At 45.0% G+C, this 22,234-nt stretch overlaps 1 protein-coding gene across 1 annotated transcript; it reads left to right on the forward strand.

Annotated features, from left to right (window-relative positions):
• HEMK1 (HemK methyltransferase family member 1) lies at positions 1 to 21,144 on the forward strand. The gene is made up of 10 exons (XM_062500839.1): positions 1 to 261; positions 726 to 817; positions 1,810 to 1,903; positions 12,618 to 12,767; positions 14,757 to 14,821; positions 16,579 to 16,628; positions 17,855 to 17,960; positions 18,606 to 18,701; positions 20,431 to 20,544; positions 20,872 to 21,144. Exons 1-10 carry the CDS (start codon positions 1 to 3, stop codon positions 20,906 to 20,908), a joined length of 1,065 nt encoding a protein of 354 aa, XP_062356823.1. The 3' UTR covers positions 20,909 to 21,144.
• Positions 21,145 to 22,234: the final 1,090 nt, after the last annotated feature.

The raw sequence follows: 22,234 nt of genomic DNA on the forward strand, positions 1-22,234 counted from the left end.
ATGAGATGCTTCACCCATCCACTGCTCAGGAAGTTGTTGAGCCTCCCACCTCAGTGTGTGCCAGGGCGAGGGACTCTGAGTAAAGGTGCTGTCCTCTGTCCAAGTCAGTTGTTCCTGAGGCAGAGTGGCAGTGCAGGACCTGGGCTCGTGACTGCCACTGATATGGTCAACTATTGGCAGAAGGTTTTCGAGACAAATGGAATCCCTGAAGCACGAGAGTCCAGTCAATATATTGTGTCATTTGTCCTGGGAGCAAAAACAGTTAAGTAATAGGAAAAGAATAAGATCTGTATGTGCTTCTCGCTTTTTCATTTTGATTTAATTTCTTACCTTTTAATCTCATTTAGAGGGAGAAGAACAACTCATTCTCCCTTAGATGGCAGAGAGGGTGAGGGGTAGTTTATTATTGCCAGTAGAACACTCAGGGGTCTCTTAAAAGCTCTGTTTTGCAGACACTGAAGTGTAATATAAACATCCACCCTGATGAAGTGATTCTTAATTTTAATTATTATTGTGAACCTCAAAAAGTAGGAGAAGAACAGTTGTAAAGGTTTGTTTCTAAACATGCAGATAGGTTCTTCTGATCGTTCTCCAGCTGGTTTCCAGCAGTCCAGGCAATTGTGTTTGTCAACATCCTGTGTCACCCTGGAGGATGCCCTTGGCAGGGTGGCAGAGGACCTTCCAGTGGCACAGGTGGGCAGGTTTTAAAGTGACTTTGTCTTCAGTTTCAGAGCCTGGATTCCAAAAACCTCCACACTCCACTTACAGCACTGCAACAGGAGCAAATCCAACAGCTGAGCCACAAGCGGCTACAAAGGTAGGAGCATCCTCTTGTACCCGTTTCTCTGGAAGGCTTTCCTTCAGCCTAAAAGCAGCCAGGAGAATGGCAGCAGGGGGAAGGCAGCTCAAGATGTCAAGTAACAGTGCTGTGGTGGTCTCTCATCTCTCATGGTGATGGGCCTCTCAAGTGAGAGGCACAGCTTGTCCACCTGCAAGGCCACTGTCCAGTTGGGCAGGCCCCAGCCTGTATTGGTGCATGGGGTTATTCCTCCCCAGTTTATATGATTTCATATTACTCCTAGCAGAATTGTGTGAATTCCTGTCAGCCCATTGCTCCAGAGGTCTCTCTGAAAAGTTGCACACCCATTTGGTCTGTTAAGTACACCTCCCAATTAATTCTGTCACTGTAGGCATACCAAGGGTGCTCTGTCCCTTCACCTGGACCATTAAGGTGCTACAGGATATTGATTCTGGGGTACTCCCCTAGGAGCCAGCCTTCAGCTGAGCCTTGTGCTGCTGAAATAAGCCTTCCAAGCCTGACAATTCAGTTTCCAGCCCACCTCATTTGTCCAGTCTGTACTCCATCAGCTTGTAAATGAGGATGTTGTGGGAGACAGTGTCAGAACCCTAGGGAAAGTCAAGGTGTGTTTTTGATGCACGAGCTGGTCATTGTGTCATGGGTGACTCTCAGCTCACTCAGGAATGATTTCCCCAGTGTAAATCCATGTTGACCAGTCCCAATCACCTTCCTGTGCTTGGCATGTTTGGACACAGCCTCAAGGACTCTTTGTTCCATCACCTTCCCCGGTATTGAGGTGAGGCTGACTGAGCTGTAGCTCCCAATTCCAGTGCTTGATAACAAACTGGGCTGTGGGAAGGGAGCTCCCCCTGCTCCTTCCTGCACATTGCTCATGCAGTTGCTGGCCCCGGGCAGGAGTTGTGGTTAGCAATGAGCTGAGCATGGTGCGAGAGCACCTCTGGTCACCCAGAGCGCTCCCAAAGCGCTCACGCTCCTCTTGCCTGTCGCAGGATGCCAGTGCAGTACGTGCTTGGAGAGTGGGACTTCCAGGACCTGACCCTGAAGATGAGACCCCCAGTATTTATTCCACGGCCTGAAACAGAGGTATGGATGTCGGGAATGTGCTGGGGTTGGGCTTGGATGTGAGTTTCATGACACGATACAATCAGGGTGTTGTTGTGAGGCTGCGGTGATGAGGAAATCAGATCACTTCTTTTAGAACGGGGGTGATTCAAAGCTTGTGGTCTGTAACTGACGCTGGTAACCTTTGCCTCCTGCCTCAGAGGGAGGGATGTTGCAAGCTGATGTATCCCTTAATTACACAGAAATCAATTGCCATTGGTGGAAGGATATGGCTTTGCTTTCCTTAGTTCGGCTATAGTAAGGACTCCTGAGAAGTTCAAAACATCTGCTGCTATATTCCAGTGGGTTAGTGTATTCAGGAATCTAAACATTGTCCGGAGGTTGCCAGCAGAGGTAGCCTAGCTTTCAGCACATGGGCCATCCTAGCAAGGAAACTTTTTGTTTACTAGCCCTCGGGAGGGCTTAAGATTTGCAAGGTGAGTTTTTTGTTTGTTTTTATTTTGGATTGGTTTGGAGTTTTTTTACCTTCTGAGAATTCGTTTTCTTCTGGAGCCTGTGTTAACTTTGGAAGATGAAGTGGTCTTTTTACCTTGTCCATTTATGAGTCTCAGAGCTTAAACCTGTTTAGTCTAATAGTAATTTCTTTAATTGTTTCCCTGTTGTAATGTGCAGAAGTTAAAAATTTAAGGACAAGTACAACCTGTGCTTCTATTGTGTCTTTTGGGGAAAACAGTGCTACTGAAATCCATGAGGGGATTCCAGAGCACTGAGTGGGAATCAGCACAACTACAACATAGACATCCTCCCAAGTCACAGAGAAGAAGAATATTTAGAACCAGAGTCTTGGTTTGGTGTGAGGCATCAGCAGCACCTCATGGGGAATCTGCTGAGCCCTAATTCATAGTGCTGACACTTGTGTCCAGAGAAGTTGGGAGCTCTCTGCCTCGTCTGGGTTTGATCACTCTGTGGTGATTGAGTTTGGAGATGGAGCTCCAAGGAATAATTTTGTCAGTTGGAACCAGTGATGGTTGACTTTGTTATTGTCAACAGTATTTCTGCTCTGGATGATTCAAGAGAGTATTTCCAACCTTCAAATCCCTATTAGTTCACGGATTCAATGGGAGCATTGAAATCAGGGAGAACTTGTATGTTCTGCAAGTCAAAATATCTGCTGGTGAGGCTTCCTCTGGAGCTGTGCTCTGGTTGTCCCCATGCAGTGCCAGGCTCAGAACAAAGACCTATTGTGTGCAGTGGAAGCTGTGCTGGCCAATATTTGAGAATGTTGTTAATTGAGCCCACATGCCTGATTTTGGTGAAAGCATCTCTGCTGGCCCAAAGTGGAGTGCAGTGCTATGTTTGAAACCAGTTAACATACCCTGGTGCAAAACTGGAGTGTAAACAGCTTAACCCAAACCTTGTCTTTGGCAAAACTTTATTTGTTGCATTACTTAACTATTATGAAGGCACAAGCACATTTATTACAGAAGACCAGAAGTTTATGGTAATGATTCAGGAGTGGAGCTCTGTGGGCAATGGAGAGTTTGCTTGTGCTGTGCTGGGGAGATTCCTGTGACAGGAGAGCCATGGGGGCAAAATTCAGCTATTCAGCAGCATGTGGCAGGACATGGCTGTAGACTGGTGCTGCCTCAGGAGCTGTGTCCTGTGTGTAACCTGTGCACAGAGTGGTGTCCAGATCCTTTCCTTCTGCCGGAAGGAAAGGTTGGTAATCTCGGACTTTGTGTAATGTGTTTGGGTTGGGCTTTGTCTATGTTTTGTGTCATCAGAGTAATTTTTTTCAGCCTTCGCTGGACTTGAAAACTGCAGTGGAAATACCTGCTTTCAGAAATGTTAAAGTTCATTGCATCTTTTGCTTTCCTTTTGTTTAGAATTTGTCTGCAGTGTTCTTGAAACCGTTAGTGCTGAAACTTTTCACCAGATAATTTCTGTAAATAATCCTTGTTCTTTAGGCTTCACACAAGCCACATGTCTTGTTTTTGGCTGAGAAAATATGGCTCCCTAAACTGACTCAGTGTAGATACACAGGCAGCTTCAAATTTTCTTCCTAATTTTCTGTATGTAGTTTCTGCAGGTGTTCCTGTGTGCTGATTGGATTCTGAGAAGAAGGGGAGCCATGTTTCTGACACACATGTTGTTCTGTGGTTGCAACAGAAAGGTTACAACTCTTGCTCCCAGCACTTTGGGTAATGACATGAAATTAAACACAGCATGAACCAAACCATGAGCATTGTTTCAGGCCTGGGGACAGAGACACATGCAGAGAGAGAAGCTTCCTTGCTTGCTTAATTCTGTCCTGTGTGAAATTTCCCCCCATGTCATCTATTTAGTTCTCTCATGTAGCTGAGCCCTCTCCTGTTCTCTCCCTCCGGGAATATTTTTACTGCACATGTGGCTTTGTTCTTCTATTCCATGGGAAACTGGCTGGGGAGGGGACAGGCAGCCAAAAGCAGGGAAAGAGCAGCTCCTGTTCAAGCTCTGGCCTGCTGGGAGGAAAGTTTTGGACTAGCTGCTGTGAGTGCTGAGGGGGTTTGTGAGGGCCTTTGGAGCTGGGCATCTTCCCAGCTTCCCTCCTGTGGCACCAGAGCCAGGCTTCTGCACTGGGGAATGTTTAGACCAAAGTTATGGGGTGTGCACAATGAAATATCTTTGTTAGGTGATTATTGTCATGTCGAGGCATTCCTGTCTCAACACTGCTCCCTCACTTTTATTAATGGAGAAGAAAGATCTTTCCAAAAGCAAGTATTTTCTTGAACTTCTAAAATTTTAGAAGGCCTTGCTTTGGGAGAAATAGGACAAAGAGGAGGAGAATTCAGCCAGCCGTGGGTATGTCATTCGTTTTTTGTCCGGGTGACCGCAGGCTCTCTGATCCTCCCCATGGCTTCCTTGGGGGATGCTTTTGGTTTGGGGTGTGGGATACGCGGCACACCCGCCTGGCACCCGCAGAGGGCGCTCCAGGCTCACCGAGTTCCCGCCGGTTCGATTTCCTATCCCTTATCCCAGAATTTCTGGAGCTTCTCAGAAGGCTTACTTGTTTAGTGGAAACAAAAATGGCCATCTTTGGTGCCTCGCACATATTGATCCGGGCTCCTATAGCAGATGATGGCAGCAGAATGACAAGAGAAAAGGTGGGTGTGGAAGGGTCCCTTCTTCTCTTGACAGTCAGCTGTTAAGAACTGTTCTTAGCCAAAGCTGGATTTGGGGTCATCCTGCTCCATAATTGCAAATGGATCTGACCCCCACTGATTTGTTTAATCTTCTTTGGAGTCTGTGTCTAACCTCCCTGGCATCATGTGACAGCAAATCTCGTACTGTAGGTGGGAGAAGTGAATTCTGTGCTTCCGGTGCTGCCGGCTCATTTAAACATAAAGGAAACGCTTTCGTTTTTACTGTATAACACTTAAAACATTCACGACAGAATTTGTAATTTTTAGGTATCTCTCTGTCTATTCGTTTTCCACCTGTGACTTTTAAGCTCTTTTGCTTGTTTCCCAAAATAGGTTCTTTCCCATGATAACATGCTTGAACCATGAAGTCAGTGCTGTTTACTTGCACCTGCCTATGGAATGGCATTCATTGTGTGGAGTGTTCTGTGAAAACACTTGAGTCAAATATTGGCTCAGAGAAACCTTTCATAAAGTTTAATTTCTAGATAAACATAATCATTTACCTTTCATGAAGGTCCAGCACACAGAGAAGGGAGAATTTTCCCTTCTTGATCTGTGTATGCAAATAAACAGATTGCAGGGTGGGCCCTTTCTTTCTCCAGTGTTTTATGTCAAAGCAGTGACATATCTTCTGTTCCAATCAGTGCTGAAAGGAATCCTTTGATGCAGAAATGTCCTTTCATTTTCTGAATTTCTTCACCACAGATGGATACTTCTTGGAAAGGTCTAAAGGTCACCATGTCTAGTGAATGCAGCCATTAATCAAGAGTCAGAAGATTGGCTTTTTTTCACAGTTTTGCCGTCTGAGCAGTTGTCTCTTCAAGGGAAGACTGCTTCCCCTTTCTGCTTAAAGGGCTTCCCAGTTTGGGAAGTGAGAAGGGTCGCAGTGCCCTGCCTTGACATAGCTTAAGGTCCTTTCTTGAAATATGTGTAGGCTTGTATAAGGATATTAAACATAAATGCAGTAGAGCATTATTTAATGAATCAAAAATTATCCACTGTCTGTCAAAATAGAGCTGTAAGCAAATGTGCTAAAGATGGGGCATTGTTGTTGTGGCCTCACAGATCAGATTTTGCCCATATGACAGGCAATACTTCATCAGTGTGTTGGAGGAGAACAATATTTTCTGAGGGTGGGCTGTGGCACAGGGTCTGGGGAATGGAAATCACAAGGGGAGCCTGTTGTTGCTACAGAACAATTGGAATTGCCCTTTGAGCTAGGCACAAGTTTTTATTAGGATCATATAAAGAGAGACAAATAGAGCAGCCTGTGCTTTGTGGCTGAGGCCCTTGTGCTGCCAGAATGGTTTGGAGAAAGATTTGGGATCTCCAGTATCTTAGGGATATTGGCTGACCAGGAGCACCCACTTTTTGCTGCCCAGAGGGCTGATGGGATCCTTGCATGTGGGACAGGGGAGTGCCATGTGCATGTAGCAGCATTAAATACTGAGTATTTCAGTAGTGGAATAGCTGCAGAACTATTATGTCCAGTTATGTTACTGACTACTTGAGGAAGAAGTGGAAAATTTGATTTGGAGAAAAACAGTATGTGGATTAATAGGTTTAAAAAGTCTGCCTTGTTGTTGAAGACCATCTAGCTCATCAAAGACAATCTTAGGGGTAAATTATGTGGCATAGAACAGGAGAAATTTGAAAACTGAAGTCTCTCTGGTTTCACATACAAGTGTATAATAAGCACTATAAATGCAGAAGAAAAGGTGCACATCTCAGGAGAGAGTGTAATTAAATGCTGAAACAGCGTGGCAAGAGTCTGTTGCTGGCCACTTGAAAATCAGGACAGAATGTTTTCCCCGGACAGATTTATTCTTGTTCAAAAGGAAATTAAGGAAGAAACAGGGTTGTTCCTGGCTGACTGGCCAAGATGAACTGTGGTGGTAGTTTCTGCTGGCGTCCTATGCAAGAAAACAAGACTGTTAGTGCAGAGAATTACTTCCAAGTTGGTTTTTAGGACAGATTGAAAAATGGAAATTTAAAACTAAAATTTGTTCTGAAGGCAGGGAAAGCAGCACCTGTTCTTTTAAGTCATGGACAAACCTGTCCCCCAGGTTAACTTATATAGACTTTTCTAATATGTTCTCACAGATTTCTCTGTTGTTAATACCTGTATTTCTGGGGGTTTTAATCTCCCTTTTGTGATTGCAAGAGCCTCCTGTTTCCATGTGTTTCTGCTGAGTCCTGTAGCTCATCAGCAATGAAAGCAGGATATAGAACTAGAACTGGAGAAAAACAAGCTCTAAAATTCTAAACTGGCTGTGACAGATGGAACTCAAGGAGATTCCCACATGGGGGGTGGGGGGAATCCATTTCCTCCCCCAAACTCTTTTCAAACATGCAGGTAACAAGTGGAACACGTAACTAGAGCTAGGGATTAGCAAGATAGACTAGTGCATCTGTCCAGATGCTGTGTCTGACAGTGGTCAATACCTGTATCTGCAGAGAAAGAAAATATTTTTCTTCTGGAGAGGTGTGCCTGGCTAGAGCTCTATGCTGGACACCTGAGGTATGGGCAGTGTACAGTGACTTGGATCCACTCTTGCCCATCAGGCATGGCTCAATTTAGATGTGACAGATGTGGTAATTTCTCTTGGGCACGAGGACATATGGTTGCTGCCTGTTGATAAAGTCATTTCTGGATGCTGTCACAGCCTCTGCTCCAGCAGATGAAGCAGCACGTGGCATGTTCCCTGACATCAGGAGCTGCTGCTGTGTGACCAAAGCCCAGCCCCTTCCTCAGTGTTAGCTGTGCTTTGACATTCTTGTCTGTAATTGCTAATGCCTAAAGCCACCTTTTCTTTCAGGATCAGTGGCTCTTCTGGAGTTGGTCAAGTGCTTGATTCCCATGCATTTACCGTGGGAGTTCCATGGGTTTGATTTGCTTAAGAGCTGGACTCTGATCCATGTGGGTCCCTTCCAGCTCACAATATTCTTCAGGCAGAAGAACCCAGGACAAAAACCCTACCTGCCCATGAAGCAGTGGGCTGGTTTGGTGGCTTGGTTTTGGAAGTGGGATATGTGGCAGGGATCTTCTAGGGCCATTGCCATGGAGTTGTGTTTCCAGCTTGGCTTCCTGGCGTTTGTCATGTGCTGATTGGCAGCCAAGTGGGCAAACAAGACGGGAGAGGTGATTGGGTTAATATCAGATCAGGTTCTATGGAAAGTCCTGGATTCTGAGAACAGAAGTTTCTGGAAAACATACAAATAAGTGAAACATTCCCAAGAAGTGTGTGAGAGCAGAGAGGTTACCTGGGTTTTTCTGGGTTTTTTTGCTTTCCTTCTCCAGTTGATTGACCTGGGAATTTAAAGTCTCCTGCTACTCTGGTTCTTATTCCTCATACCTTGTCTTCCCTGCTTTCTTCTGGGCTGTGGAAAAAGGGTGCGTGTAGGGAATGCAGTAAGAGTTTGTGACTTCCACCCTTGCCTTTCCTATTCCTCACTTCCTCTTGTTTTCTTCATGTTGTTCTTTTCAATGGCAGAAACATATGATGGGTCATTCTTGGGTGCTGGGCTGCAGCAGGGGATGCCCTCAGCTCTGTCTCTGTGCTCAGCTCTGCAGACACTCTTGAACCCAGGGATCTCTGCTGCCTTCTCCCAACTGTCTCGGGGCTGGAACCCAGCTGAGCTGTGCTGGTTCTGCCTGGGCTGCAGCTGTGCAGCCTCTGTGGTTTGGGTGCTGGCATCTCCTGGCCTCACACTGATGTTGCTGTGCAGCTGCAGTTCCAAGAAATGCAGTGAACCAGAGCCCTGGCCACAGAACAGAGGTGACACCAAGAGCCTGTGAGAACAGAGAGGGTGCCGGGGGTCCTTGGGCAACCACACTTGTGGGTGGGAGGGTGAGGCAGAGGCTCAGGGGAAGCTGGAGATACTCATTAAGTTTTATATTTGTTGCACTCAAAGAGAAGATGGGGGGAGGGTGGAACCCAAATAAATGACAGTGTAAATTCAGGGTGAGTCTGGCAGTGAAGCAAGATTTCCTGGAATCACAAGGTGAGAACAGCCTGTGAGTGTTTTGGCTAAGAGACAAAAGCTTGAGAACCTCTTGAGTGCTGGAAGTTAGATAGCATGAGAAGCAAATATTTATGTCCCCTGTACATGTAAGCACAAGGTAACCACAGAATGACAATTGTTGTCAACAGCTCCATCATGGGGCTGCCCAAACCATGCAGGGGACCTTCCTTCCCTTCTATCTTGCTGCCATTGCTAGCACAAGCAGGCAGAGAATTTTAGATTCTTCCTGGTTCTGTTTGCCATTCAGCCCATTCACTCTTTGCAAAATTGACTTCTGCTGCAGGAAGGAGCTTCTTGCTCAGATTAGAGGACAAAAATTCTTCAAAATGTTCCAATTCCCCATTCTGACACAATTATCACACTGATACCCAGTGTGTACACCAGGCTCCAGGATGAAAGTAGTTCTGCCAGTACCTGTAGCAGTGGTTAGCAGAATTTTTTTGTTGTAGATTGCATTGTAACTGACAATAATGACTCATACTTAAAGCAATAATTTGAATGTTAATAACTCCACAATTGAGAGTTCATTCTACCCAGTGATTTGCATGCTGTGGACAAATATGAAATTGGGTCACAAAATGCTTTCTTTTATTTCCCAGTGGAGCTTTTGTAATTTCATATCTCAGCCTTCAAAGCTGGTGATCAAACTGTTGGTTAAAATGGCTTTTGGTAATGTTGGCATTGTATTAGCAGGAGTTTGTGCTCTGAATCTCTTCAGTCTGAGAAGACATGGGGTATCCTACCCAGTGAAGACCCCAGCTTTTGGCCAGTTGCTGTTGTCCCAGTCTCAGTTTCTCTGTGCCAGTCCCAGGCACCTCTTTTTAGCATCATTGACCTCTGTTGTTATGGTTCCTGTTGGATTCTTGTGCAAAGGCTGGGAATGTCTGACTTGCAGGGTATTTTGTAGTCTTTGTATGAACACTGTAATACTCAACCAGAAACACTTCATCTCCCAGGATGAGATTTGAAATGGGCTCTGCTGTGTTCTGTAAAGTGTTGTAATTTATCAATTTCCAGTGGTGATATTTTGGAGGTGATGGTGTGATTGGAGAAGCACAGATTTTGGCTGGATCATTTGCTAGAAGATGAAAAATACTGAGCAGAAGCTCACTAATATGGTTTCAAAACAATTTTTGATAATTTAATATTTCCTGCAACCTAGTGGGAGTGGGATGACTGGACATACTCTGTGTCATGGTTGCTGGATTCTCCTGATTGTTTGCCAGTTAGAATACATCTTCTTTGCTTGTCAGTCAGGTTGAAAATAATTATTTAGCCTTTTATTGTAGTGAGACACTAATGTCTGGAAAATGATGCCATTCCTTTAGGTTGTCCCATTATTTTTTTATGTTTTTTACTTTTGTACTATCATAGTGAATGTGTATTATGAGAAAACCAGCCTTGGCCTCAGTAAGAATTGTAATGAAATAACCAAGATAATGAGGGTTAGAAAGCAGTATTCAAAGCTGAAATAAATAAAATGGGATGTTGATATTACATTTTATATGGTAAAACCTGAAATTTGTCATGTTTAAATAGGAGCTTTGGCAAGCACACTAAAATGCTTTCACTGTGGAATGGGTAAAGTAGGCATTCCATTAAAACCCATCAAGCTTGAAATTACTAATGATAAACCTTTAGGAAGTTAATAAATGGTTCGAATAGTTCTAGTGTATGAAAGTCACATTTGGACATCTGTAATCAGTAACTTGTGTTACTCTGGGAACAGATGGTTCTGAGTTATTTCCAGGAAATATTTGTAAGTGTTCAGAAATGGCTGGTATTTAAAGAAGTGATTTAATAGCCAAGCAGAATTATTTGTGTGCCTTTTCTTCTGTGGTGTTGGAATCCTCTCTTGCTTTGCCAAAGCAGCTGCAGCTGCATTCTCTGGCTGTGTGCAGTGCCTGAGTGTTTTCAGGCTGATTCCTCTGGAGCTGTTTGAATGGCCAAAGCTACTTCTCACAGAAGTGGGTAGATCAGGTGCTTCTTTTTCTCTTTTGCTGTGTGAATCCTGTAATAGTTTCCTCCAGGCTGGGAGTCTGTGAGACTGTTTTCATCCATAACTGTCTAGGAAAGGAATCCCAGAGCAGCAGTGAGGAATCTGTGATTTTTGGAGGCTGTTAGCAAAACTCCCATATGAGGGCAATGCCAGTCATGACACGGTGACTGGGGCAGGGCATTTGTGATTGGCTCCTCATCCCTGAGTATATTTAGACATCAGTCCCCAAACTTGCCTGCTCCAGGGATGGTTCATTGAAGCTCATCTACCTGAACGCTTCATTTTGTAACCTGTCTGCATCTCCCTTCCCACTTACTGCACATGTGGAATGGCCTGTCATGAAGGATGACCAACAGCTATGAATCTCTTCAGAAATACTGCAGCTTTGCACAAGACGTCTCTTAAGATCCCAGGAAAGGCTTCTGCCCTTATGCACAAACCTGCCCAGTTCAGGTTTCTGACAAAAGCCATTGTAAAGTAAAACAGAAGCTGACCTGCCTGCCAGGACTTGTTCCTTTTAAATATTCCATGTTATGCCAGTTATTTTTTGTAAATTTTGTTAAACTTTCTAGATTTGCAGGAGAGATCCAAGAGCAGCCCTCTCAAGTGGAGAATCCTAGCCATGCTGGGAACACCTAGGGCAGGAAGGCTTGTGTGTGCTGTTGTGCCCTGAAAGCACAATGATGGGAGGGAGCTGAGAGCACCTGCTGATTGCACTCAAGGTGTTCATAAGGTTTCCATCTTATAGTTTTGTCCAGTGAATAACAAAGGAAGTTCATGCTGCAGTCAGAGGGAGGCACATGTATGCTTTCTCTTGTATCTCATTTTTACAAACCTTATAAATCTTTGAGACCTCTCCTGCTGTGTTGGATTTTATATAGTGTGGCAAAGGGATTTTAGAGACTGACATGAGGGAGGAGGCAGAAATGGCAGAACTGCATACAGATCCAGGAGCATGGATGAAAAACTTTTCCATGTGACTTTACAGCAACAGTATGTAGTAGGAGTCCACAATCTGAAATCCATGCAGGGAGCTGCTCATTTGGATAATTTAATAACTCATTGCCTTGACTTTTCATCTGGAGGTTGGATTACTGGTTTAGAGGCTATTAGGAACTGTGCAACTGCCTCCTGGTCACCTACCATACTGAGGCTGTGTAAAAATCTTGAGTTTTGAAGCTTACAAATTCTGAAAGCCAAAATTTTGGTGTAAATGGTGTTGCAGAAGATAATGTGCTCTAGCTGTCTTGTTATTGTTTTTCCCAACAGTGCTAGAAGATTTCAGAGGATCTGTGGGAGATTGTATCCTGGTGGTTTGGTTACTAATCAAAGCACCCTGTGGGGCAGATGGAGCTGAAGTGACTTGTGGCATGTCAGTTCCATTAGTACCATCTGTGTTTTTAAAATTAGCAACAAAAATACATTTCATTGGGTACAGAGTCAAGAAATTTAAACTTCAGTCCTCAGATCACAAAGGTGTGAGTCAAAACAGTTCCCTTAGTAATTTTGTTTTTGTTTGTTTTCGTAGGATCTTGTTTCTTTAGTTGTGGAAGAAGAATTTCAGAAATGTGATAATTCAGCCCTCTGTTTCCCAGTTCCTGCTCCTCATCCTGTGATCCTGGAAATTGGCTGTGGCTCTGGAGCAATTGCTCTGAGTCTGCTCTGTAAACTGCCACAGGTGAGCTCCCTTCAGTACTCCTGCTGCAATAGATGCCTCTGTTAGAGGACAATCCCACTCCGCTCATCTTCACTGAGATGTCACAAACTTCTCTGATGGAACTTTGGCAGCTCAGGTCTCTGACAGCCTCTCTAAGTTCCTAGTAGGTAGAGGAGGGATATTTGGGAATTGGTCCCTCTCCCCATCTGTCTGCAGGAATAGCAGAGAATGAAAGAAGTGAATGTGTTTATTCTTGAGCTGCTGCAGCTCACTAATCATCACTTTACCTTGAAGCACTGGTGGGTGTGGGTTTAAGACACTAACCTGGGCTGAGGACAGGAGGGACTGAGGCATGGGCACAAACTTTATTAGTTGAATTTATGGGGCAGGCATCTCTAAAAATCACCCTGCTGTGAACCAAAAGTGTTGTCTCTAGGAAACTGAAGGCTAAATGATACGGGAAAGGGGTTACCATAGCAGTGTCTGTACTTGGGATCAATAAGACAAGGAAGTCTCACTACCACAGCTGCCAAACCATGTTTTTGTAGTCTTTTGTTCCCTAGTAACAACCCACAGCTTCTGAACAGAGTCAAAAGAGCAGGAAGGGGACTGAGGTCTGGGTGACCAAAGCCCTTCTTGTCCCTGATTCTTGTGGTGTGTAACGTGCTTATGGAGATACTCTTGGTCAAGAAAATGAGAAATTAATCCAAGATTTCATTGCATGTGGTCAAGGGAAGACTATTCCACTCTCCTCAGAACTGTAGAGCAGCCAATTCCTTCTCAGGAATGAGAATGGCTTTGGCCAGCCCTTCCTCTTGTAGAAGTATGAGCCCAGCTGTGTAAGAATTAGAGGTTGATGCCTCTAATGGGAGGGGTGTTCTTCCTCCCAGTGTCCTGAGAAGGTTAATATTTGAGCTTCATGACTTCAGAGTATAATTGCTCTGATTTCCTGAACTAGGAGAAGAGCTTTATGCTTTTTTCCTTGCTTGTTAGCTTAAAGAGCTATGTCAGTCTGTAACTCATAACAGTCCTTTCCCAGTCCAAACTGCTGTGCCCAGGGAAATAAGGAGCCTTGACTGATTACAGTTAGTGGTAGCCACACTGACAGCTAAGTGGAATTGCACTCTGGATAATCTCCTTAGTGTTTGAGGCAGAATTTGGCACTAAGCTACTGAGAAAACAGCAGCAACTTCTAATTTATGGTCTCAGCTGTGTCTTTCACCTTAAGGGTGAGCTTCATGTGTGTGGGTGCTGGCCTGGGACCATGAAATTAATCCCCTTAGGAGTGATGGCAAATCACACCATCATCTCCAAATGCAAAGCAGTTCCTTCAAGCATGTGTCCTCTGTGCCTGTGCTTAAAAAAACATCAAGCAAAGCAAAACCAAGTTAGGCCTTTGCCTGTGGTTTTCCCAGGGTGGAATTGAAGGTCAAACAAATCTCTTTGTGGAGCCCTGTCTCTTACCATTATGCTGGAGAGCTCTCAAGTACTTGACACACAGTCAAGTACATGCAGTCAGTACAGGCAGTGTATCCATTGTAAGGACTGCAGTGGAGTAACTGGGTAAAAGGTGTCTACATAGCAGATGGAAAATGCCAGAATCTATGTCCAAGTGGTTTTGTTAGTGTCAGGAGGGATCCTGTCTAGGCTAGGGAGGATAAATTCAACAGCATGACCTTCCTGCAGTCTGTGCTTAGCCCAGACTGGCCAGTGTTGGGTCTCACCCTGCCAGGAGCAGTGAGGGATCAGGTGAGGTTGGCTCTGTTGTCTGTTCTGGTGGGCTGCTGGCTGTGCTGCAGAGAGCCATCAGTCACCTTAGTGCCTTGCACACATCACTCGTGATCCCAGCTATGCCCTGCATACATTCCTCAGGAGCTGTTCTTTTCAGGAGCCAAGAGTGAGCAGTCTCTTGTCAGTTTTGATCTTGCATATTTGGCAGAGCATGTCTGCTCAGGAATCTTGACATTATAACACCTACTTGGTGGGGTTTGTTGTTTTTTTCTGTTCCAGAGCAGAGTCATAGCCATGGATAAAGAGGAGGCTGCCGTGGATCTCACCAGGGAGAATGCACATAGGTACAAGACCACATATTACTCATGTTTTTTGTAAATTGTTTCTTGAGAAAGACCAAGAGTCCTCAATTTTGTACGTGTGGTTCATGTTTATCACCACTGGAAACCAGAAAATATTTAGTTGTTGAGTTCCTTTAGTGTGCAACAGTTCAGAAAAAAAGCAGGTTATGTTTACCAGAGTGTATTTCTTTGGCTTGTGAATGTGCTGTGCAAAGACAGTGGTACTCACATGCTGTTTGTCACGGGTTTTCAGTGTTTTTTGGTAACTACTCTTACCCCTGTCTGTGAACTCAGGAAGCTCAGGACTGAAGAAGGAATGTCTGTGTCACTTTGGAGGCTAAGGACAAGTGTGTCCTGAGCTGTTCTCTCTCTGGCCCCCTCAATCATTATTGTTGGGCTTGTTTCTGTCCTTAACCCTCCAGAAATGCTTGCACAGTCAGGTAACACTTTTCCTCTGATGTGCTGCATGGGATCCCTCAGCATCCTCCCTGCAGTCTTGGTTTAGTGGGAATGGTGCTGCTGGGTCCCATGCAGTTCAGACAACTGTGCTGTGGCAGGATGGATGTTCAGAGCTGCTGGTTCCAACACCTTGTGCTGAACTCAGAGATATCTGTCAGCTTGTCCTCCACTTCCTCAGCTGGTTCTTCTGTCAGGTTGTTCTGGACTGTCCCTATCACAGGGAGGCCCAGAGCTGGAATCTCAGTATGCTTCTGAGTCTCTCTAGGCTTTGTCAAATGAGCTCCAGATTGCATTTATGTCCTTGGTAGCTGCTGGACCCTGGACATTAATTAGAGCCATCTCAGAAAGAATTCCTGTTGCTATTTCTCATGGAATCCAGCACAGTTGTGAGTCTCAAGAGGTACTCATTAACTGGGATCTCTGTCCCAGTACCCCTCTTTTCCCAAGCTGCTGCCAGCCCTGGGGGGACTAATTCTGGTGCCCGCTGCACTGGGCTGCATTTCTTCTCTTCTTGAAAGTCCCAGCTTGTGTGTGTCTGAAGAGCTGAGTAGGAACAAGCCCTTCCCAAACTGGTCACCTCACTGTTACCCTTTGCCTCCTAGCCCAGATACAGGGAATGGGGAGCAGAGGTTTCCCCCTAATGTGTCAGTGTCAAATGAAATTCTGTTGCAATTTTTCATTGATATAATAAAAGCTGGCCAGATCTTTGTCTCCTGGTTAAACTATAATTCTGGCCTCTGGGGAAAGTTGTCTTGCTTATTAACATTGCTTGTTGGCTCAAGAGTGGATGAGGGAGTATAAATACCATGTCAGAGAGCTTCATATTTCTCCATGGATATTTTCATTGCGTCTTTGTGATCTTGTCCCTGGCATGGTGCCCTATAGCTCTTGGGAGAGAAGCCAGCAGGACAAGCTGTGTTACTGCTTGACTGACCCAGATTAGATCCTGCCTGCTTTACAGAGCTTCCTTATCCCAGCTGTATTCTCTGGATACTTAGATGAGTCTTACTGGATCAATCCCAGTGCCAGATCCATCTGGGCACATGGCACACAGTGAAGGAATCCCTTCCTTTCCTGATAGGGCAGGACCACAGGCCCTCAGCAAAGGGAGTAGAACTTGGGTGTAAGGCCATTGTGGTGGGAGGAGAGAATATGCTGGGAAGCTCTTGGCAGTTGTGAATATATGTGTATCAGATAAGAGGTGCAATATTTAATGATCTGTTTGTAGAATGTACTGTTCATGAACACAAATACACCTCCTAATCTTTCTTCTTTCTGTTGTTGCATTTGGAATTTTACAGGCTACACCTCCAAGAAAGGATTCACATCATCCACCAAGATGTTTCACACAGTAACTCTTTTCACTGTTATAATCCCCTTTTTCCCTTTTTGTTTTTGATGGGTGGAGGGAAGCATGAGAGCCAAGATAGACTCTGGGATGCAGGAATCAGAAGAGTGTTGAAGTTAATAGAGAAAAAGATCAGTAAGAAGTGAGCAAGTGAAGCTTTTCCCTGCAGAGATTTCCAGGGCAGATGATCAGCTGACAGAAGTCTCTGATTATACCAGAAAGTGAGTTGTTCCTGGGTTTGGGTGTCCCAAGGTTGTGTCTGAGCTGCTAGTCCAGGTGCTTTTTACTGTTGCTGGGGAGAGGCAAATATATAAGGAGTGTAATTCATTCCATGCTGGCATGGAGGCATTAGATAAACGTGTACATGCCTGTCTCTCCATTGATGTCAGAGGGAGCCCATATGTTTATCTTAGATTAAAAGCCCCACCTTATTCACCTGAAATTAGGTTATTTGAACCAGGAAAGGATGATTTTTCTTCCCCAGAGCCAGCCGAAACCAGTTAAAACTAACATTTGGTGGAGCCTATCCAGTTAGGTCGGTAGTGCTTGGTTGGTTGTTAGCAAGTGTGGAGCCAGGAGCTGCAGCACTGTGGTTCATTAGCACACCTTTCTGACATTTGTTTTTGACACTCTGCTACCTCTTAGAGGTGAAAGCCCTGAGCCAAGAGGCTGTGTGACGACAGTGCCACACTCACGTGGCTCCACGAGGTCTGATTCAGGGCTGTCCTGTGTCAGACAGCAGCAGGAGTGTAGGGAGCTGCTCCTGCTCTGCAGAAGAGCACCCCATTGTTTTTGCTGAGGGGCCCTGGCTCTGCAGCTCATTGGAGATCCTGCTGCAGCTCTGTAAGAGGATGGATGTTCATCTGGACAACCAGTCTGAGCTCCCACTTAGGCCTTTGTGGGCTCTCTGAGTTCTGGTTGTTGCTTTAGGTCCAGGTGGGCACAAAGCTCCTGTGCTTTTTTTAACGCGTTTTGTTAAGCAGAGGGGTTTCTTGATATGAAGAAAGGATTCTTTGCCTATGCTTTCCTTTGTATCACTCTTGCACTCCTGGAACAGGGATCAAGGCACACTATTGCAGAAAGAAACAGGATAAAATTTTATTATCACAAAGCAGAACCAAACACATTTACATGTATCTGGAGACAATTTCCTGAGGAGGGTCTTGACACTGAGGTTATAGGGAAGATGCTGTGGTTGAGAGCTGCTTGTGATTATTTTTCTTTTCTAGGTTCTGCCAAACAGCTGCTGCTCTGGGGCCCCATAGATGTCATAGTCAGTAACCCCCCATATATTTTCCATGAAGACATGGCTTCCTTGGATGCAGAAATCCTCCGGTAATCAGACCAAGATTCTTCCTCTCCTGTTCATTGAAGCAAGGTTTTCTATCTGTTTCCTTGTACTACACACAATTGCACACAAAACATGCAAATGTAACATGCACATGCAAAATATAGTTGTGTTTATTTGGGATACAATAATACAGGCTTGCTTTGATACTACTTACAGGTGTGAAGCAGCATCAAAGTGTTTTAAAGATTTATTAAAATGGAAATGTGAGGAGAAAGTCCTGCCCCCACCTCTGTATGAAATGTGCACCAGAATAGGTTCTGACAGTTGAACTTTCTGCAACCCAGCTGGCCCTGCTGGGTTAGCCACAGCCTGAGCTAGTGTTTGGCATGGATCAATCAAGCCTTGCTGTACAACACTCTCTGGCCAGCTTAGAGAGAACAGACCTGTGTGTTGGAGCTGTGAGATCCCAGCTACAGTTGGCCCCTAATTTGCAGAAATCCTTCAAGGGATGTTTTCTGATGGTGCTAAATGTGCCTTCTCCCTCCCTGTATTTCCCATAAAAAGGGGTGAGTGCTGTCACCTGCTCTGGGAGTGCTGGAGTTCAGGTGTGTTACCTTTCTTGGTGGGGTGGTGCATTCTCAAGGGCCACAGGAATTGCTGTCAAATGTCTTTTTCTTCCCACACTCTAGCTATGAGGACCTTGATGCCCTGGATGGGGGAGATGATGGCATGAGAGTCATCAAAACAGTTCTGGCTTTGGCTACTTCTCTTCTGAAGGTTTCTGGGTAAGCACTACCCTCTTTTGAATTTCATGTCTTTTACCCATCCACTTCTATACATTCTGTGTTTCCCTGTATGAAAACAAAACAGAGGGAAAATTGTCACCAAATTGTCTCCTTGTTGCCCCAGTTGTTAATAGCAGTTTTTAAAATGTCATGTGTGTAAGCAAAATTAGCTTGAAATTCATTAATGAAGTGGTATGAGCCCTTTCTTTGGCTGTTAGTGGTGTTTCTTGGTTATTAGTGCAGTGAGAGTCTTTGAAGGTCAAAGCAGCAACAAAAAGAACATGGAAGAGAGTAGCCAAGAAAGAGAGTACAGAAAGCAGGGGAGGTTTCTAAGGTGAGTAACTGATGGAGGCAGAAGCAATGGAGAACTCTGAGGGTGATGTAGATCTCCACTTCCCTCCCACCCTTTCATTAGGGGAAACTATCTTGTTGTACCAGTATATAGTGCTGAATATCCCAGGAGAAAGATCAGTCAGGGATAGTTTCTTAAATGTTAAATTTCTCCATGATGAATATTCAAGACTGATTGTTCCTATTCTCTTTTATGTGGGATCCATTTTGAAGATCAACGTGCTGATATCCAAAAGTCTGAGTATACTGTTCATGTGCCAGGGCATTCACACATCCTGTTGCATATTCCTAACATTTGGCCACCATAAGAGAGGTCGTTGGAATTCTGCTGTTTTGAGAAGAAGAATGGGAATATTGAGAGGCAGAGAGCGTGTAGAATTCATTTCTCACACTTCACATCACCACAAGAGCAGAAGATGCTCCTCAGAATTTGCCACCATTAGAGACTGGTCCTGTGGGGTTGCTTGTTAAGATTATTTATTTTCCTTCTCTATTTGCTTGTTTAATAAGGTGGAGCCCCTGTTGAGGAGTGGAGGTTTTTTAAAGTCAGAAATGAGATCCACACCCAGCTTGTAGTTAGCTGGGTGATTTTGTAAGGAGCATTCAGTTTGGGATGTTTTAAGAGTTCTCAGGAGAGCATTTGATGGGGTTTGGCCTGTGTCCTTTGCCTGCCAAACATGTCTCTTGCTGTGTCCCAGGCCATAACCAGCTCCATCACTCCCCTGCCTGTGAGCTGGGGTGGCTCTGCTTTGTCACGGGAGGGGCCGTGGGGAATGAGCCAGTGTCATAAAGCCTGGCAGAGATGGAAATAGCCCTGCAGTGGCCTGGTCCTGGTGCCCTGACTGAGGTTATTTGATCAGATCTGTGTAGGCCTGAATGCTGGTGTTGTTTTCATAACTGATTTATGGAGACATTTACTGTGGAAGAATGTGTGTTCTGACTTGCACTTCATGTCTCTTACTGCTTATACACAGAGGGACTTCAGTCTGCCAGGCCAGTGCTCAGTGTTCCTGCAGCATAAAAAACTGCCTTCTGCCCTTAAATCTTAAGGGATTTCAGAAACACACTCCTGGTGGTATCTCTGGGTGGGCTTCAGAAGGGCTCATTACATCTCAATACAAGGCTTTAACTGCTCACACAGAGTACCATGAGAATTCCCCCCAGGATCAACACTTTCTCCCCTGAAGGAGGCAGCTGGGATCTGCATCTTACATGGACAGCTATGATCTGGTTTAGGGTCAGTGGATTGCATTGGTTTTACTGACCTTTTAATTTCTTGCACTGGTCAGAGTCATACAGAAAGAAAGACCTTAATTTTATCAGTTTAGCAACCTAAATGTGCATCTCCCCAGTTCTACTCCCAAATACGTCTTTTCAGGAGCGTGTTTCTGGAAGTGGATCCCAGGCATCCAGAGATGGTGAAGCACTGGCTACAGGCACATCCAGACTTACTGCTCACGCTCCTTGCCGTTCACAACGACTTTTGTGGCAAGTGAGTCTTTCTTTGCCTTTGCATTTTTGGAGGTTTTGTGTTCTTTGTAGAATATATCTCTGTACATATGTATTTATGTATTGAGTGAACCCAGCAGCTTCACAGCTGAAGCCAGTCTTTGACAAAATAGGGGCTCCCTGGTAGTATGTCCTGAGACAGCCTGGCAAGTGTTTGAGTCGGAAATTCTGACTCAGGTGAGCATTTCTGATGGGGTGACTGGCTCTGGTGGGGTTATTGCCTTTGGAAAATTACTGCTTTTATAGGATGGAGGTAGAGGCACATTGTCCCTAGTGAGACTTAAAGCTCTGGTCTTTCTTTTTCCCACAGGCCTAGGTTTCTGCACATCCAGAAACAAAGCAGCTGACAACTGTGTCTGACATAACTCCTTGCAGGATGCTTTTTGCTCTTGAGCCCAGCTGAACAGCTTGTTGAAAACTCCTCCTGCCTTGTGAAAGGAATCTCCATTCCCCAGAGTGTTGGACTCTCCACGCAGTGACAGACCCCTCATTTCCTGACACAGACCTCATCCAGAAATGCGGAAGTTCGCCTGAGCATGTGGAAGTGTTTCACCTTCCTCAGGGAACTGCATGAAACATGTTAATCTGCTCTGCTAAAGTGACTCAATCATCTCAGGACACAAGACAGAAGAGTTCACAGCTCCAGATTAAAAATACAGCTTCTCAATGTGCCAAATCACTCATTTGACCTAGAAAGAATTTAATTATATTTTTTTTAAGTTGGCCTTGAGATAGATTTATATAGAATGTGACCAGATGGGATGATAAGCCCAAACCATGGTTTATATTGGCACATGGATTTGCAGGTATAACAGGACATGACTGTTGTGCACATTTCAAATGCAGTTGTGTTCCAGGATCCTGATGCTTTAATAGCAAATCACCCTTTGTTTCCCATTCCTGCTGAGTGATTGTCCCTGAAGGATCAGTACACTTATTACAGCACCTGAATTTACAGCCCTTGGCAATTGGTGGATGCTGCCAGAAACAGTCAAAGCATTGTAATAAAGATAGTGCTTCAGATCAGGATTCTTAAAAGAATTTCACTGCAACTATTCAGAGATGCTGGCAGGCCTCAATGAACATCTGGCACCCACACATTGCTCTGATAGTAATAGAAATGCTTAAATTCCACATGAGGCATTTAATTGCAACACTTTATAGAAAAGGCCAGAGACACTACTCTGTTTTTGCTGATGGAGAAGTTGAAAAACAGGAGGTGAAATGACCTGCACAACATTTGACAAGCTGAGTTTGGAGAAGGACCCAGTCTCTTACAGGCATGGGAGTAGCTGAGGTCTGTCCCTTTGGGAAGGGTGACTCAGACTGGAGCAACCTGCAGCAGCACTGAGAGAAGTCCCTGAAGTGGACAGTCAACATCATGTCAGTGTAAATAATGACAGGACTAAATTCAAGCTGTTGCTGCTGCTTCCAGTGGTGCAGGTTCCCTTCTGGACCATAGCTAGCCAGGGAAGGAAGGAAAGCAAGCCAAGAAAAGGGTCTGCTGTGGCAGTCCAGATGGAAGCAGTTGCTGGGCCAGTGGAGGTGAGCACTCAAGAGGGGTGGGAGTGTCCAGACAGGGCCCTGATGTGTGTGTGGGAGGGGCTCTCGGGCTCTGTCCTGGCCCACCTAGGGCTGCACAGCCAGAGGCGTCAGGCAGGACATGCAGCAGC

This window comes from Cinclus cinclus, chromosome 12 (assembly GCF_963662255.1).
Source record: "Cinclus cinclus chromosome 12, bCinCin1.1, whole genome shotgun sequence".
NCBI classification, from domain to species: domain Eukaryota; kingdom Metazoa; phylum Chordata; class Aves; order Passeriformes; family Cinclidae; genus Cinclus; species Cinclus cinclus.

Coding starts and splice junctions, on each gene's coding strand:
- HEMK1 (XM_062500839.1), top strand. CDS start 1: ATGAGATGCTTCACCCATCCACTGCTCAGGAAGTTGTTGAGCCTCCCA. Junction 16,629..17,854: donor CCACCAAGATGTTTCACACA/GTAACTCTTTTC, acceptor TTTCTTTTCTAG/GTTCTGCCAAACAGCTGCTG. Junction 18,702..20,430: donor TCTCTTCTGAAGGTTTCTGG/GTAAGCACTACC, acceptor ACGTCTTTTCAG/GAGCGTGTTTCTGGAAGTGG.